The sequence below is a fragment of the Cherax quadricarinatus genome, chromosome 52 (genome assembly GCF_038502225.1).
Source record: "Cherax quadricarinatus isolate ZL_2023a chromosome 52, ASM3850222v1, whole genome shotgun sequence".
NCBI classification, from domain to species: Eukaryota; Metazoa; Arthropoda; class Malacostraca; order Decapoda; family Parastacidae; genus Cherax; species Cherax quadricarinatus.
Window position 1 is genome coordinate 25,692,505 of NC_091343.1, and position 18,994 is coordinate 25,711,498.

An 18,994-nucleotide genomic window follows, 5' to 3' on the forward strand; every position below is an offset into this window, starting at 1 on the left:
TTCTTGCCTTCTTTATCAAAGGGCTGGCACTCAGAACTTTCTTTGGCCCCATGGTGACTTATTTAGCAGTTCCACTCAATAAACAAACACAAAAAACAATGGATTATTAGGAAATGTTTCGGATGAGTGAGCAGGATAATGCTCACTCAACGAGAAACAAACCCAGACTGACTCAGAATGCGTGGGATGCTTTGTGTAGGCACAGGCAGGTGGACACATCTGACACTTCGGACCGATGAAAACCGAAGTGATGAATGAAAACTGGGACAAAATTTTGATGAAAAAAGTCGTCGACAACTGAATTTGACGAAAACCTGGGCAAACAAAGACCAAGGTTCCACTGTAGTTAAACATAAATGCTTCTTCTTTTTCTTTTCACTGTTACCCAAAGGATCTTTTTGACATTTTTAACAATATCTTCATTCCACAGAGCACAAAACATGTGGTAATCAGTGATAAATTTTGCTAACAACAAACTGGTGCTAGTACAAATAGGAAGCTCATCTATTTCAGCTTAACCCTTAAACTCTCCAAGCAGATCTACGTTCACATGCGTAGTGTCCAAAAGTAGATCTACGTTGTTTTTACATATTTTCAAATATAACAAAAAAAAGTAGATCAAAGTTTTTTTACACGTTTTCAAATGTAAAAAAAAAAAAAAATGATGATCTACTTTTTTTTACATACTTTCAAATGTTGAAAAAATGTAGATCTATGTTTGGACAGTTTAACCCTTTCAGGGTCCAAGGCCAAAATCTGAAGTCACGCACCAGTGTCCAAGAATTTTCAAAAAAAAATTTGTTATTTTTTCTTATGAAATCGTAGAGAATCTTTTTGTGAAGGCAATAAAACAAAAAGTACGAAATTTGGTGGAAAATTGACGAAATTATGCTCTCGCGAATTTTGATGTGTCAGCGATATTTACGAGTCGGCGATTTTGCCGACTTTGACTACCATTTTAGGCCAATTACATTATTCCAATCAACCAAATTCTTAGCTATTTCACTAGTATTACTTCTATTCTATCGATTGAGCACAAGACATTGCCAAATCAACTGTTTCAACTACAAAATAAAGTGATCGGAAATTGTTAATTTGGCCAATTTAACACAAAGTTCAAAATATTCCAATTTCAAAATAGGCTCCAGAATAAACAATGTAGGTATTCCTGGAACTAAACTAACATTTCCTCTGTTCATTAGTTACATTTTGAGGCTTTACAAATAAATTCCATTTTGATTTTTTATTCACATAATGAATTTTTATTCACACCAAAAAATAGAAGATTTACTGTTATGCAATACTGTAATAATTGTATAAATATCATCACCATATTTGTGAATGTATATTAGACCCACCAGCTGACGTGTATTAGATGTGTGAGGTCGTTTGTTTACTCTTGAATATCGGCAAAAATTTAACATTTCCGCTACTTTGAGCTCAGTTTCAAGCCATTTCCAGTGCTAAAACCAATCAAAATCATCTCTATTTCTGTAATATGTCTTCCATTCTATCAAATGAGACCAAGAAATCGCAAATACAACTATAAAAAACATACGAAAAAACACTGCAAAGTCGCTGTTTTAATCGAAAAATCATGATTTCAGTTTTTTTCTCTCATTATACACAGTGTGCTGCAGGATCTGTTTTATGTGGTGCACACATACCACATAGATGTATTCTCTCATATCTAGGCCCAAATGTACCACTCACAGTTTATCAGAGTGAGCTGAGCTCATGGCGTAGATCTACGGTTTGGACACTCACCGTAAAGCCGTAGATCTACGGGACGGACCCTGAAAGGGTTAAGGGTTAACAGATGGAGGATCAACCCTCTTACCATGTCTTGTGCTGAATGATCCATTTGTGGCACATCATGTCAACACTCAAAAAACTTTTGGATTTTGAAGGTTTTTGGATTTTTGGATTTTGGATAAAGGATTCTGTGTTGTATTAGAAAGTTAGGTGACATATATTTTTTACATTTTGAAAAGCCCCTGGTTATGCAGAGCATTTCAGGCACATTACAAGTAAATTTAATCCTTATACTGGCCATACTCTAGAAATTAATATTGCTCTGAGTGTCCTCTTATTAAAAAAAAAAAAAAAAAATCTGAAATGGTAAAGGATGTTTTTCTGAAGGTAAAGACACCAAAATTTGATGAAAAACTTATGGGATTATGCATCAATAGTTTCCTCCAATTAGACTCCTGTTTAATGGCAATTCCATTGCTCCATTTGATAAAATTAATTGATATTTCACTTTTAACCCTTCTGTTCTGTCAATTGAGCACAAGAAACTACCTATTCTACTATTACAACTACCTTGTATAGTACACAGAAGTCAGTAATTTGGCTAATTTTATACAAAATTTAAAAATACTAATTTATAAGTAGAGTACAAAATAAACTACATAGACATTCCTTGAACTAAAACATTTCCTCTGTTCATTAGTCATGCTCCCAGACCTCTCCTGTACTATTATGCCTGCCTTCCATTTTAAATTCATAATCACAGACAAGCCTGCGGGGAAGTTGATCGCTGAAACCCTCTCCAGGTATACACAAAAAGAGATTTATTCTTATTTCAAAGACAATAAAATATAAGGAGGAATGATTGGTCATGGTTTATCGCATCCCAGTGATTGAATAAGACCTTTTAAAATCCTTTAAACAGACCAGGGGTGTAGGGATGCATTACTCCTCCTCAGGAAAATTTGCAAAAAATTAATATTTCCACTATTTTGAGTCCAATTTCAAGGTACAGGAAGGCCCCGCTTTACGGCGTTTCACTTTACGGCATTCCGCTAATATGGTCATTTAATAAATTATGACCAAAACTCGCTATACGGCTCCCCCCACCTGACTTTCTAATACGGTCACCGCGCCCCACCTTGTTTGTTTACATTCTTCGTGAGCTCAGTAAGCACTAAGTCTCTCCATTTTGTCTGGAAACTCCAAAATTTCAAATGTTTTTAAAAGTTATTTCATATTTTATATATACTCTGATAATTATACTTATGTATACCTGTACTTAAATAAACTTACATACTGTGCTGGCATGCAGGTACACATTAAAATCAGTAAGAGTGTCTTATGTCTCCAGACGTCATATTAGTAATGATAATAATAATCATCGAGTCTCATTTAACCCTTTGAGGGTTTTCGTCGTACTAGTACGTCTTACGCGTAGGGGTTTTTGTCGTACTAGTACGCATAAATTCTAGCGGCCTCAAATCTCACAGGAAAAGGCTGATAAGCCTAGATGTGAGAGAATGGGTCTGTGTGGTGGGTGTGCGCAGTAGGAAAAAAATCTGGGACCCAGTGGTGCATTGTGGGAATGCCATCATAGTACACAATTTCCACCGTGCCCTGTGGTAAGAAGTTCCTCACTCCTCGGCGAATTGGGACACTTTTGTTCCCCAGTGACAGTTCTAATACAGATGGAAGTGACAGTGAAGATGAGTTTCAAGGTTCTGGTGAGGTTTTGACCGAAACTAATGACCATAATATGGGTAATAGTGAGGAAAACCCAGACAACCCACAGCCTTCCACCTCTGGTGCTGGGCCGTCGTTCAGTTGTACCAGAATCAAAGAGGAAACTCCTATTTCCCAAAATCCCAGACTCAGATGTGAGCATTGGTGATGATAATGATAGTGATTATGAACTACAAGATCTTCAAACTTGTTCCAAGAATGGAGGAGGAGGAGGAGGAGGAGGCAGAGGAGGAGGAGGCAAGAGGAGGAGGAGGCAAGAGGAGGAGGAGGCAAGAGGAGGAGGAGGCAAGAGGAGGAGGAGGCAGAGGAGGAGGAGGAGGAGGAGGAGGCAGAGGAGGAGGAGGAGGAGGAGGAGGAGGAGGAGGAAGAAGAGAGGAGGAGGAGGAGGAGGAGAAGAGGAGGAGGAGGAAGAAGAGGAGAGGAGGAGGAGGAAGAAGAAGAAGAATACGTAATGATAACAATAATACATAATAATAATACATAATAATAATAATACATAATAATAATAATAATAATAATAATAATAATAATAATAATAATAATACATAATAATAATAATAGGTAATAATAATAATATGTAATAATAAATGTTCACCCATGACAGTAACAAGATAAGGGGAGATAACATCTGATAAGTGCTGACGTTTGATGAGGGTAAATGAGGGTAGAGCTGATGCCAAAAGATGAGATGAACATCGCCCTCCCTTTGTTTTTGCTGGTATACTAACATTTCTGTCTGTCTATTTGCCTGTCTGTCAAGCTCCCTGTCTATCCATCTAGCTCTCTGTCTCAGAGAGCCACAAGACTGCGTCATCACTTTTACTCACATCTTCAAGCAGAGTATAGCACTTTGTCTGGGTTTCTTGGGTTATCCTAGGTAATTTATACCATGTATTCTTGTATTTATGTGTACCTGTGAGACAGAGATAGACAGACAGATAGAATGAGGGAGAAAGATAATTAGATAGAATGGAGGAGGGGAAGCAGCATCCGACCCCATTGTTTTGACAGGCCGAGGGGGAAAGAGTAATGAGCCAATATGTCACTTTGACAGCTGCGGACTCCTTGTAATTTACACTATGGACAAGGAGGAGAAGGAGTAGGGGGAAGAGGAAGAAGAGGAGGAGGAGGAAGAGGAGGAGGAGGAAGAGGAGGAAGAGGAGGAGAAGGAAGAGGAAGAGTAGGAGGAAGAGGAATAAGAGGAAGAGGAGGAGGAAGAGGAATAGTACGAGGAAGATTAGGGGGAAGAGGAGGAAGAGGAAGAAGAGGAGGAGGAGGAAGAGTAGGAGGAAGAGGAAGAAGAGGAGGAGGAGGAAGAGGAGGAGGAGGAAGAGGAAGAGTAGGAGGAAGAGGAAGAGGAGGAAGAGGAAGAGTATGAGGAAGAGTAGGGGGAAGAGGAGGAAGAGGAAGAAGAGGAGGAGGAGGGTGGAACACTAGTACACTGGTACTGGTACACTAACATTTCTGTCTGTCTATTTGTCTGTCTGTCAAGCTCCCTGTCTATCTGTCTATCCGTCTAGCTCTCTGTCTCAGAGAGCCACAAGACTGTGTCATCATTTTTACTCACATCTTCAAGCAGAGTATAGCACTTTGTCTGGATTTCTTGGGTTATCCTAGGTAATTTATACTATGTATACTTGTATTTATGTGTACCTGTGAGACAGAGATAGACAGACAGATAGAAAGAGAGAGACAGATTGAAAGAGATAGAATGAGGGAGAAAGATAAAACACCATTGTGTATGACACCATGTTTCAGAGTTCCACAAGCTGCAGAACTAATAGGAATATGTTCAGTGACTGTATATTGGTATATATATTATAGAACAATAATAATAAACAATGTTTTGTATTGTTTGTTTTTGTAAACAAGTTTTGTAAACAATATATTGATAATTATGTTTGTGTGCTTATTGTGTTGTATACAACGAGTGTATATATGTACATTGCACCTTACTTTGGTCTCACAGGCCACATAAGTTATGTGAAAAAATAAAATAGTGAAAAAAACAACAAACCTTCAAATACAAGTAAACTAAAGTTTACCGGGTGAGCGGCAGTCGCCGCTGTTGCCATACGCGGCTCATTTTCTGCAAACTTCATGCATCCATATCTCCGTAAGTATTGATGGTAAATTTTTTTTGTTTATCCTATAATGTTTAGAAAAAAAAACTCTATTTTTTCATAAGAAAAAATAATTTTTTTTTTTTTTTGAAATTTGGCCGACCCTGAGAACGAGTTTCGGAGAGGGCCTGTCGACCCTCAAAGGGTTAAATGTCGTATATTACGTTAAATACACATTTTCATTAATCCATCTATGATATTTTTTAAAAATTATATAATAAACACGATACATAACATAAAAAGATGATAAATACACCCCACAATAGAATAAATAAACATAAATATGAGATGTGGTAGCAGATGACTTGCACAAGTGACGCCATATTAGAAATGCTAATAATAATAATAATAATAATCACCGAGTCTCATTAAATGTTGTATATTACGTTAATATACACATTTTCATTAATCCATCCATGATATTTTTTTCAAAATTATATAATAAACACGATACATAACATAAAAAGATGATAAATACACCCTACAATAGAATAAATAAACATAAATATGAGATGTGGTAGCCAGATAACTTGTACAAGCGATGCCAAGAATAACATTTTCTCTAATCTAACATAAGAGAAAATGTGTTACTGGGGGTAACTGTAGAAAATTATTCCTTTTGTATGTATGTAAGTAAGTTTATTCAGGTATACACAAATACAGTTACATAGATTATCATACATAACATATGTGTAGAGAACCTAGGATAACCCAAAAAAGTCAGAGTGACTTATTTCCATTGCCTTCACTCAGAGCATCATTTCTTCTCAAAATGATGTTACATGAGAATGGGAGTGTTCTTCTTTATTTATTCTACCGTATCAATGTAGAGACAACCTGTACACAATGTAACTTGTACACAAACCAGACGTGTACACTTTGTTTACAAAACTTACCTTCGCTTGGTTTGTTTACATAACTCTGCGCCTGTCCTCTCTCATGCACTCATTCTTTCTCTCTCTCATTTATTCGTTTTATCTCATTTACTTACTCCTGACCCTACATTAAGACCACAAATATTTTAAGGTAAGTAATGAGTGAACTGTATATACATTTTATCACTCTGGGATGCTTAAATGTAATAGAATATTATGTGTAGGTGGGTTGGCCTGGTGTGGTAGCCCAGCTGACTACCATACATACCACACTTGATTTTTTACAATAAATACTACTCATCTCACCCTATATTTTAAGGTAAGTAATGAGTGAACTGTATATACATTTTATTGCTCTGGGATGCTTAAATATCATAGAATTGTATGTGTGGGTGGGGTGGCCTGGTATGGTAGCCTGACTGACTACCATACATACCACACTTGATTTCTTACAATAAATACTACTTGTCTCACCCTAGATTAAGACTATAAATATTTTAAGGTAAGTAATGAGTGCACTATGTGTGTATTGTACTTTTTTATTGTTTTTTGATGCCTGGTTCTAGTGCTAACTTAATACATGTATATGTTAGTGTAAACTTGTTATCTAGTGTTTGTATGCATTTGTAAGTGGAAAAAAAGGGTGTTCCACTTTACGGCGGTTTCCGCTTTACGGCGGTAGCCTGGAACCTAACCAGCTGTATAAGTGGGGCCTTCCTGTATTTATGGTCCAGAAACCAACCAAAATCATCTGTATTTCAGTTTTATATCTTCCATTCTGTCAGATGATATCATGAAACAGCCAATAAACTATAAAAACCATCCTAGAAAATGCCTCAAATTTGCAAATTTAAACATAAGAACATAAGAAAGGAGGATCACTGCAGCAGGCCTGTTGGCCCATACTCGGCAGGTCCTTTACAATCCATCCCACTAACAAAACATTTGCCCAACCCAATTTTCAATGCTCCCCAAGAAATAAGGTCTGATAATTCTATCCACTCATTTGCAAGCTCCACTCAAATCCAACCCCTCCCACTCATATATTTATCCAACCTAAATTTGAAGCTACCTAAAGTCCTAGCCTCAATAACCCAACTAGGTAGACTGTTCCACTCATCAACTACCCTATTTCCAAACCAATACTTTCCTATGTCCTTTCTAAATCTAAATTTGTCTAATTTAAATCCATTACTGCAGGTTCTCTCTTGGAGAGATATCCTCAAGACCTTATTAATATCCCCTTTATTAATACCTATCTTCCACTTATACACTTCGATCATGTCTCTCCTCATTCTTCATCTAACAAGTGAATGTTATTTAAGAGTCTTCAATCTTTCTTCATAAGGAAGATTTCTAATGCTATGTATTAATTTAGTCATTCTAAGCTGAATGTTTTCTAACGAATTTATGTCCATTCTGCAATATGGAGACAAGAACTGAGATGCATAATCTAGGTGAGGCTTTACTAATGATGTATAAAGCTGCAGTATATCCTCTGGACTTCATATAAATCGCAATAATATATTTGCCTTATTACGTACACTTAGGCATTGCTGTCTTGGTTTAAGGTTGCTGCTCACCATAACCCCCAAGTCCTTTTCGCAATCTGTATGGCTAAGTTCTACATTATTTAACTTATAAGTGCTAGGGTTATGGACACTCCCGAGCTTCAGAACCTTGCATTTATCTACATTGAACTGCATCTGCCACTTTTCTGACCAAGAATAGAGATTGTCTAAATCCTCCTGAAGTTTCCTAACATCTACGCTTGAATGAACCATCCCACCCATCCCCGTGTCACTGGCGAACCTGCTCATATCACTAGTAATACTCTCATCAGAGTTTTGCTTTTTCCATCATGCATCATGTGAGGCAGGTTTTGTTTCTTTTACTGTGCACACTCGCTGCATAGATCCATTCTCTCTTACCTAAGCCAAAATTTACCTCTTACACCTTTTCTAGGGGAGCTATGCTCAAAACGTAGATCTACATGAGGGACCCTGGTGTCAGTAGCATAGATCTGTGTGGCAGCCACTTGAAGAGTTAGAGCCTTAACCTACATTTAAGTACATTGAGTAAATTAATTAAAGTCTTGATCACTATTTGCTTTAGCTGCTCTGGCATTGGGTGATAATTTAGTTGACAGTGAATGATAATAATAATAATATTTTGCAATAGACATTTCATTTTTGATTAAAAAGTTTTCATATTAAAACCTTGACTTATACATAAGGATTTACAGTAAATACTGTTTATGAAAATGTATATCTAGCCATTTATATGCTTATGAAATAAATTGCGCAGCATCTGGGAATGTAAAATCTTGGCAAAACAAAGTAACTTTAAAATTAGCATGCATATCATGTGGTGTGTAAACAGGAGTTGAATATCTACAAATTGCTAATACTGTGTAGGAACTCATGAATGGGCTGGGGATTCTAGTTGGGCCATAAACCAAATTCTAAATTTAGTCACTAGAAAAAAAAAACTTATGTTTTCATTATCTGGGAACCAAATAAAAATATCAAAACTTCAGTATATTAGTAATGTATGTATGTAATATTGGTGTACTATCGTATTGTTATTGCTGTGCAGTATTTCTGTTACAATAAAATAATATCAGTAATTGTATTATTATTATTATGTTATTGTTGTTCTTTTCTGTAGGTGTAGAGTTAATTGATAGTACCAGTAGCTTTAAAGTTAGGCACTTGAAAATCTATGGGTACTTTACTTTTAGCACATAAAGATGGCTATTGAGTGAATGAACATGAATGTGATTTCTTCTTTGGGTCACTTGGCTTAGGTGGGAGACTGTCAATGAGCTTAAATAAATAAATGCTTTTCTTTCTTTACACCTAATTTACTGTGCAATGTTGTATCATACTCAAAGACCACCTTGCTCTTTGTGTATAATACTTGCAGCATTTTGAAAGGGACTAATTCTTCTTGCTCCACAGTAGGCAGGTGACAGAGGCTCCTCTGAACCGATGAGTAGATGAAGATATACATAAAACAGTATATAACTTTATTGTACAAAACCTCCTTTACCTCCTTCTTCCAACCATTCCTAGGCCGACCCCTAGCCTGCCTGCCCTCCATAAATCTGTAGTGAAGGGAAGGTGGGGTAGGGGTTGGCCTAGGAATGGTTGGAGGGAGGGGGTAAAGGAGGTTTTGTGTGCGAGGGGGCTTGGACTTCCAGCAAGCATGCGTGAGCATGTTAGATAGGAGCAAATGGAGACAAATGATTTTTAGGACCTGACGTGCTGTTGGACTCTAAGTCCGGCAGGCCGGACTTGAGTCCTGGAGATGGGAATTACAGTGCACTCTGAATGAGGGGTGTTAATGTTGCAGTTTTATAACTGTAGCATGCCTCTGGCAAGACAGTGATGGAGTGAATGATGATGAAAGTTTTTCTTTTTCAGGCCACCCTGCCTTGGTGGGAAGCGGCCGATATGCTAATAAAAAAATAATAAAAAGTATCTTCATTATATTGAAGTTTTACATGAGGGGGAGCTTTATGAAGTTTTATGCAAAATGTGTAAACTATTCCATATGTAGGCCATTCAGTAAGATGAAGAGTGAGGTGAGAACATGGGTCATGTGACTACACAGCTCACCTTGAGCAAAATGTTATAATGAAGGCTTCACACTGTTTTTTGTCCCATCATTCCTCTCAGAATTTCTTTTCTATTTTAATGGTAGAATGTTGCAAAGTACATATGACCTTGCATGCATTGATGACATACATTTTGCTTATTGCAGTGATAAAAGTTAATTAGCAATTTATTCGGAGTTAGGTAATTCCTGCCATTTTCTTTGGTGTACAGTAGTTTTCTGGTTAAAACCAAAAACCCACAGTATGTCATTTACTAATAAAAAATTAGATAAAAAAAATTATAGATTTTAAGGTTGTTTGAATTAAGTAATTAAGTAAAAAATAATAGCTGTAATTTAATGATCAAGTTCCTCATTATCATTGATGCTTGCTTTACAGAAAACTATGTATGGTGCCAATGTCATTATCTTTGAGGGGATTTTAGCTTTCTACTCACCTGATGTGTTGAAGGTTTGTCTTTCTAATTTGTATTCTTCAATTTTTGAAAATGCTTTAGTTTAACAAAAAAAAAATTACTTTATAAGTTCCTCCAATCATTCATCGCAAGAATAAATGAATGACTGCAAGTGAATAAACAGAAGAATGTTAATAAAAATATGCAGTAACATGACAAGGAACTGGTGATATTTTATCCCCTTCACTTTCCAGACCTTCTGTATTAACCCCTTTAGTGGCCATCATGTAAGACTATTTCTTGGAGGCCAGGGTCCCTTGCATATTTCCACATCATTAACTTGACTCACTTGGATAAGCCGTGAATGGTAAATTTTGGCCTAGATATTGAGAATGGGTCTGTGCAGTGAATGTACACAGTATAAAAAATCTGGCTCCATGTAGTGCATGATGGGAATAAAACTTTTTTGTTTGGTTTAAAATAGCTACTTTGAGTTGTTTTCTTGGTATTTTTAAACACAGTGAAACCTCAGTACTCAAACAGCTCCCTACTCAAACAAAACTCAGCACTCGACCAAACCAACACGACCTGCCAGAACCTTGCTGTAAACTCTTTTGTGTTTCTTTGCATTTTTTTTTTTCATATTATCTGTATAAATAAGTCACCGTGGGGCCTATGAAGATTAGTAATAACAGCCAGCCAAAAAGAAAATTGGTTGGGAAGAATTTGTTCGATACTCGAACAGATCGGCACTCGAATAGCCTTCTGGAATGACTTAAGTTTGAGTACTGAGGTTTCACTGTAAAATGGAAGATACACTACTGAAGTAGAGATGATTTTTAATGGTTTTGGGACCAAAAGTAGCATGAAATTGAGTTCAGATTAGTGGAAATATTAATTGTTTTTCCAAAATTCATGAGAACAGTTAAGGCTCCCTTTCACCCTCCCAGTTTTTTTTTTTTTTCAACAAGTCGGCCATCTCCCACCAAGGTAGGGTGACCCAAAAAGAAAGAAAATACACAAAAAAGGAAATACTTTCATCATCATTTAACACTTTCACCACACTCATACCTAATCACTGTCTTTGCAGAGGCACCCAGATACAACAGTTTAGAAGCATATATAAAGATATATAACATATCCCTCCAAACTGCCAGCAGTTCCTCAGCATTCGTGTTTTCAACTTTCGCGGGCTTCACACATTCGCGAATTCCCAGCTGCCAAATCATATTTAAGTTTCCTGCCACCCGCGTGTCCCTACTACCCTCCCTCCGACCCCTGCAACTGGCAGCCAGCCCACCCGCTTAGACTCATCATGCCATGCAGTTAAGTAAGTTTATTCAAGTATACACAAATACAGTTACATAGATTATCATACATAGTAGCATATGTTTAAAGTAAATAGGATAAACCAAAAAGTTACACTCCATATAATCACTTCCATTCAACTGTCATCAGTAACTGCATGGCTAACTATCATTATTTGGCTAACTGTTCATTATTGGTTATTAAACTACAGTATAAATAGTGTCAACCCATTCGTGACTGCATATTGGAATGGCCATTCGGACAGGTATTGGACGGTGACATCATTTGTTTACTCTTGAACACGGCAAAGAATCGATCATTTCTGCTACTGCTAATAATAATAATAATAATACGATAGAATTGAAGAAGGAAATTGTAAAAAAAAATACGAGGGTTGAAGCAGTGGTGGAGGCAGTGGTTGAGGTGTTGTGAGTCAGTGTGGCTTTGTTTATGCTGGAGTGACCACTAGCCTCCGCACTCATACAAACATTTCACAATAATTCATTGTGTTTGGTGCTTGTAGATTGAGTGCAACTGCTACATAATTAACCATGGGCCCAAAGAAACTTGCTAGTGCCAGCCCTTTGGTTAAGAAATTGAGAAACGCGATAGAATTGAAGAATGAAATGGTGCAAAAGTACGAGGCAGTTCGCCGCAGTGGTTGAGGCAGTGGTTGAGGCAGTGGTTGAGGCAGTGGTAGAGGCAGTGGTAGAGGCAGTGGTAGAGGCAGTTGTAGAAGCAGTGGTAGAGGCAGTGGTAGAGGCAGTGGTTGAGGCAGTGGTTGAGGCAGTGGTGGAGGCAGTGGTATTTAACCCTTTGAGGGTCGACAGGCCCTCTCCGAGACTTGTTCTCAGGGTCGGCCAAATTTCCAAAAAAAAAAATTATTTTTTCTCGTGAAAAGATAGAGAATCTTTTCCCGATCATAATGACATCAAAAGGATGAAATTTGATGGAAAACTTACGGAATTATGCTCTCGCGAAGTTAGCGGTCTCGACGATGTTTACGCATCGGCAATTTTGCCCACTTTGAGCCCTATTTTCGGCCAATTCCTGTGTACTAGTCGACAAAAATCATAACTACAGTGGACCCCCGGTTAACGATTTTAATCCGTGCAAGAGGGCTCATCGTTATGCGAAATAATCGTTATGCGAATGAATTTTCCCCATAAGAAATAATGGAAATAAAATTAATCCGTGCAAGACGCCCAAAAGTATGAAAAAAATTTTTTTTTACCACATGAAATGTTAATTTTAATACACACAAACTGAAAAAGGCATGCACAATTACATGACACTTACTTTTATTGAAGATCTGGTGATGATTGATGGGATGGGAGGAGGGGAGAGCATTATCTTCTTACTGTTTAGAAGGGGAATCCCCTTCCATTAGGACTTGAGGTAGCAAGTCCTTTTCTGGGGTTACTTCCCTTCTTCTTTTAATGCCACTAGGACCAGCTTGAGAGTCACTGGACCTCTGTCGCACAACAAATCTGTCCATAGAGCTCTGTACCTCCCGTTCCTTCAAGACTTTCCTAAAATGGGCCATAACATTGTCATTGAAATAGTCACCAGCACGGCTTGCAACAGCTGTGTCAGGGTGATTTTCATCTATAAAGGTTTGCAGTTCAACCCACTGTGCACACATTTCCTTAATCTTTGAAGTAGGCACAATGGATTCCACAACTGGCATAGGCTTCTCAGGGTTAGCCCCAAACCCTTCAAAATCTTTCTTAATTTCCATACTAATTCTCACCCTTTTTACCACAGGGTTGGCACTAGAAGCTTTCTTGGGGCCCATGGTCACTTATTTTCCAGAAACAGCACCGAAAACACTGTAATAATACGAAATATTCCGAGTGTATGCTTGGATGTTACCGCGGAGGCTGGCTGGTAAACAATGGGACGGCCGGCACATGTGAGGGCACATTGGACGCGTCTCGGACGAAAATCGGTAAGCGGGTTTTTAATCGGTATGCGCGGCAAAAATTTTGCGATAAAAGTAATCGGTATGCGGAAAAATCGCTATGTGATGCCATCGTTATGCGGGGGTCCACTGTATTTCTCTAGAACTCCATTTTTTCTATTGAATGAGTACAAGAAACCACCCATTTACTGATTTCAACTATCCAATACAGTGGTCAGAATTTAGCAATTTTGCCAGTTTCACACAAATTTCAAAAGATGCCAATTTCCAAATAGTCCAGAATAAACAAGAAAGACATTCCTGGCACTAAAATAACATTTCCTCTGTTCGTTAGTCACATCCCCAGGCCCCTCTTATATTTCTTTGGCTTTCCACTTTCAATTTTTATTCTTACAAAAAATAGAAGACTTACTGTTTCGCAGACTACTGCATTAGTGTAGAAATGGTATAAATAATATCAGCGCACTTGTGAAAGAATATTAGACTCACCACTTGACGTGTATTGGACGCTTGGCATGATTTGTTTACTTTTGAACTTTGGTAAAAATCGAACATTTCTGCTACTTTGAGCTCAATTTCAAGGTACTTTTCATTGTAAAACCAGTCAAAATCATCTCAATTTTTGTAATATGTCTTCCATTCTATAAAATGAGACCAAGAAAACTAGAATACAATAATAAATACCATACGAAAATACAGTGCAAAGTCGCTGTTTTATTCCAAAAGCACAGTCAAAGTATTTTTTTTTCTCATTATGCACTGTGTGCTGCAGGATTTTTTTATACTGTGCACACTGACCACATGGACCCATTCTTTCATATGTATGCCTACCAGCTTTCTCCCACTAGATTTGAGGGCGCTAGAATTTAGGCGTACTAGTACGTCAAAAACCCTGGGTCGTAAGCCATATCAGTACGGCTGAAACCCTCAAAGGGTTAATAACATACATGTTATCAAACCATAACATGTATGTATATGTAGGTAGTAGGTTGGTAGACAGCAACCGCCCAGGGAGGTACTACCGTCCTGCCAAGTGAGTGTAAAATGAAAGCCTGTAATTGTTTTACATGATAGTAGGATTGCTGGTGTCTTTTGTCTGTCTCATAAACATGCAAGATTTCAGGTATGTCTTGTTACTTCTACTTACACTTAGGTCACACTACACATACATGTTTTTTTTTTTTTTTTTTCAACAAGTCGGCCGTCTCCCACCGAGGCAGGGTGACCCAAAAAAAGAAAGAAAATCCCCAAAAAGAAAATTCTTTCATCATCATTCAACACTCACACACAATCACTGCTTTTGCAGAGGTGCTCAGAATACAACAGCTTAGAAGCATATCCGTATAAAGATACACAACATATCCTTCCAAACTGCCAATATCCCAAACTCCTCCTTTAAAGTGCAGGCATTGTACTTCCCATTTCCAGGACTCAAGTCCGACTATATGAAAATAACCAGTTTCTCTGAATCCCTTCACTAAATATTACCCTGCTCACACTCCAACAGATCGTCAGGTCCCAAGTACCATTCGTCTCCATTCACTCCTATCTAACACGCTCACGCACACTTGCTGGAAGTCCAAGCCCCTTGCCCACAAAACCTCCTTTACCCCCTCCAACCCTTTCGAGGATGACCCCTACCTCGCCTTCCTTCCCCTATAGATTTATATGCTTTCCATGTCATTCTACTTTGATCCATTCTCTCTAAATGACCAAACCACCTCAACATCCCCTCTTCTGCCCTCTGACTAATACTTTTATTAACTCCACACCTTTTCCTAATTTCCACACTCCGAATTTTCTGCATAATATTTACACCACACATTGCCCTTAAACAGGACATCTCCACTGCCTCCAACCGTCTCCTCGCTGCTGCATTTACCACCCAAGCTTCACACCCATATAAGAGTGTTGGTACTACTATACTTTCATACATTCCCTTCTTTGCCTCCATAGATAACATTTTTTGACTCCATATATACCTCAATGCACCACTCACCTTTTTTCCCTCATCAATTCTATGATTAACCTCATCCTTCATAAATCCATCCGCCAACACGTCAACTCCCAAGTATCTGAAAACATTCACATCTTCCATACTCCTCCTCACCAATTTGATATCCAATTTTTCTTTATCTCAATCATTTGATACCCTCATCACCTTACTCTTTTCTATGTTCACTTTCAACTTTCTACCTTTACACACATTCCCAAACTCATCCACTAACCTTTGCAATTTTTCTTTAGAATCTCCCATAAGCTCAGTATCATCAGCAAAAAGTAACTGTGTTAATTCCCATTTTGAATTTGATTCCCCATAATTTAATCCCACCCCTCTCCCGAACACCCTAGCATTTACTTCTTTTACAACCCCATCTATAAATATATTAAACAACCATGGTGACATTACACATCCCTGTCTAAGACCTACTTTTACCGGGAAGTAGTCTCCCTCTCTTCTACACACCCTAACCTGAGCCTCACTATCCTCATAAAAACTCTTTACAGCATTTAATAACTTACCACCTATTCCATGTACTTGCAACATCTGCCACATTGCTCCCCTATCCACTCCATCATATGCCTTTTCTAAATCCATAAATGCAATAAAAACTTCCCTACCTTTATCTAAATACTGTTCACATATATGCTTCAATGTAAACACTTGATCTACACATCCCCTACCCACTCTGAAACCTCCTTGCTCATCCGCAATCCTACATTCTGTCTTACCTCTAATTCTTTCAATTATAACCCTACCGTACACTTTTCCTGGTATACTCAATAAACTTATTCGTCTATAATTTTTACAATCTCTTTTGTCCCCTTTCCCTTTATATAAAGGGACTATACATGCTCTCCGCCAATCCCTAGGTACCTTCCCCTCTTTCATACATTTATTAAACAAAAGTACCAACCACTCCAACACTATATCCCCCCCCCCCTGCTTTTAACATTTCTGTCATGATCCCTTCAGTTCCAGCTGCTTTACCCCCTTTCATTCTACGTAATGCCTCGCGTACCTCCCCCACACTTACATTCTGCTCTTCTTCACTCCTAAAAGATGGTATACCTCCCTGACCAGTACATGAAATTACTGCCTCCCTTTCTTCCTCAACATCTAAAAGTTCCTCAAAATATTCTCGCCATCTACCTAATACCTCCCTCTCCCCATCTACTAACTCCCCTACTCTGTTTTTAACTGACAAATCCATACTTTCCCTAGGCTTTCTTGACTTGTTTAACTCACTCCAAAATTTTTTCTTATTTTCATTAAAATTTCTTGACAGTGCCTCTCCCACTCTATCATCTGCTCTCCTTTTGCACTCTCTCACCACTCTCTTCACCTTTCTTTTACTCTCCATATACTCTCCTCTTCTTATAACACTTCTGCTTTGTAAAAACCTCTCATAAGCTAACTTTTTCTCTTTTATCACACCCTTTACTTCATCATTCCACCAATCACTCCTCTTTCCACCTGCCCCCACCCTCCTATAACCATGAACGTGTGCCCCACATTCTAATACTGCATTTTTAAAACTATTCCAACCCTCTTCAACCCCCCCACTACTCATCTTTGCACTAGCTCACCTTTCTGCCAACAGTCGCTTATATCTCCCCCGAACTTCCTCCTCCCTTAGTTTATACACTTTCACCTCCCTCTTATTTGTTGTTGCCACCTTCCTCTTTTCCCATCTACCTCTTACTCTAACTGTAGCTACAACTAAATAATGATCCGATATATCAGTTGCCCCTCTATAAACATGTACATCCTGGAGCCTACCCATCAACCTTTTATCCACCAATACATAATCTAACAAACTACTTTCATTACGTGCTACATCATACCTTGTATATTTATTTATCCTCTTTTTCATAAAATATGTATTACTTATTACATGTACAAGCATATATATACACACCCCTCTGGGTTTTCTTCTATTTTCTTTCTAGTTCTTGTTCTTGTTTATTTCCTCTTATCTCCATGCGGAAGTGGAACAGAATTCTTCCTCTGTAAGCCATGCGTGTTGTAAGAGGCAACTAAAATGCCGGGAGCAAGGGACTAGTAACCCCTTCTCCTGTGTATATTACTAAATGTAAAAGGAGAAACTTTCGTTTTTCCTTTTACGCCACCCCGCCTCAGTGGGATATGGCCGGTGTGTTGAAAGAAAGAAGGAAGAATGTATGTATATAGTACAATACTTTATGATGTTTTCATGTGTTTTATGATTGTTCATGGTTCAATAGGTTAAGGAAGCAGTATTGTATTATATTTCCCTACAATATATTCGGGCACCAAACATTCACGATTTTTCAACATTTGTGAGGTTCTTGGTCCCCTAACCCTTGCGAATGTTGAGGGAGACCTGTATAACATATCCCTCCAAACTGCCAATATCCCAAACCCCTCCTTTAATGTGCAGGCATTGTACTTCCCATTTTCAGTACTCAAGTTTGGCTATAAAAAATAAACAATTTCCCTGAATCCCTTCTCTAAATATTACCCTTCTCACACTCCAACAGCTCGTCAGGTCCCAAAAGCCATTCATCTCCATTCATTCCTATCAGACATGCTCATTCACTCTTGCTGGAAGTCCAAGCCCCTCACCCACATAACCTCCTTTACCCCCTCCCTCCAACCTTTTCAAGGGCAACCCCTACACCGCTTTCCTTCCCCTACAGATTTATACGCTCTCCATGTCATTCTACTTTGATCCATTCTCTCTAAATGGCCAAACCACCTCAACAACCCCCTCTTCAGCCCACACTTTCTCCTAATTTCCACACTATGAATTCTCTTCATATTATTTACACCACACATTGCCCTTAGACAGGACATCTCCACTGCCTCCAACCGCTTCCTCGCTGCAGCATTTACAACCCAAGCTTCACACCCATATTTTCATACACTATATTTTCATACATTTCCTTCTTTGCCTCCATAGATAATGTTTTTTGTCTCCACATATACCTCAATGCACCACTCACCTTTTTTTCTTCATCATTTCTATGATTAACCTCATCTCTCATAAACCCATCTGCTGACACATCAACTCCCAAATATCTGAAAACATTCACTTCTTCCATACTCCCTCTATCCAATGTGATATCCAATTTTTCTTTATTTAAATCGTTTGATACCCTCATCACCTTACTCTTTTCTATGTTCACTTAAACTTTCTACCTCCCAAACTTGTCCACTAACCTTTGCAACTTTTCTTTAGAATCTCCCATAAGCTCAGTATCATC

At 38.2% G+C, this 18,994-nt stretch overlaps 1 protein-coding gene across 8 annotated transcripts in view; it reads left to right on the top strand.

Moving 5' to 3' along the window:
• Positions 1-18,994, top strand: part of l(2)k01209 (lethal (2) k01209) — a 268,161-nt gene that overhangs the window by 81,159 nt on the left and 168,008 nt on the right. For 7 of the 8 annotated variants that reach the window (XM_070096203.1, XM_070096201.1, XM_070096202.1 and 4 more), the window contains exon 6: positions 10,497-10,568. The exons of the other annotated variant lie outside the window; for it this stretch is intronic. In XM_070096203.1, the coding sequence (XP_069952304.1) occupies positions 10,497-10,568 (72 nt within the window). The remainder of the gene's footprint in view (positions 1-10,496; positions 10,569-18,994) is intronic. 8 annotated transcript variants of the gene reach the window in all.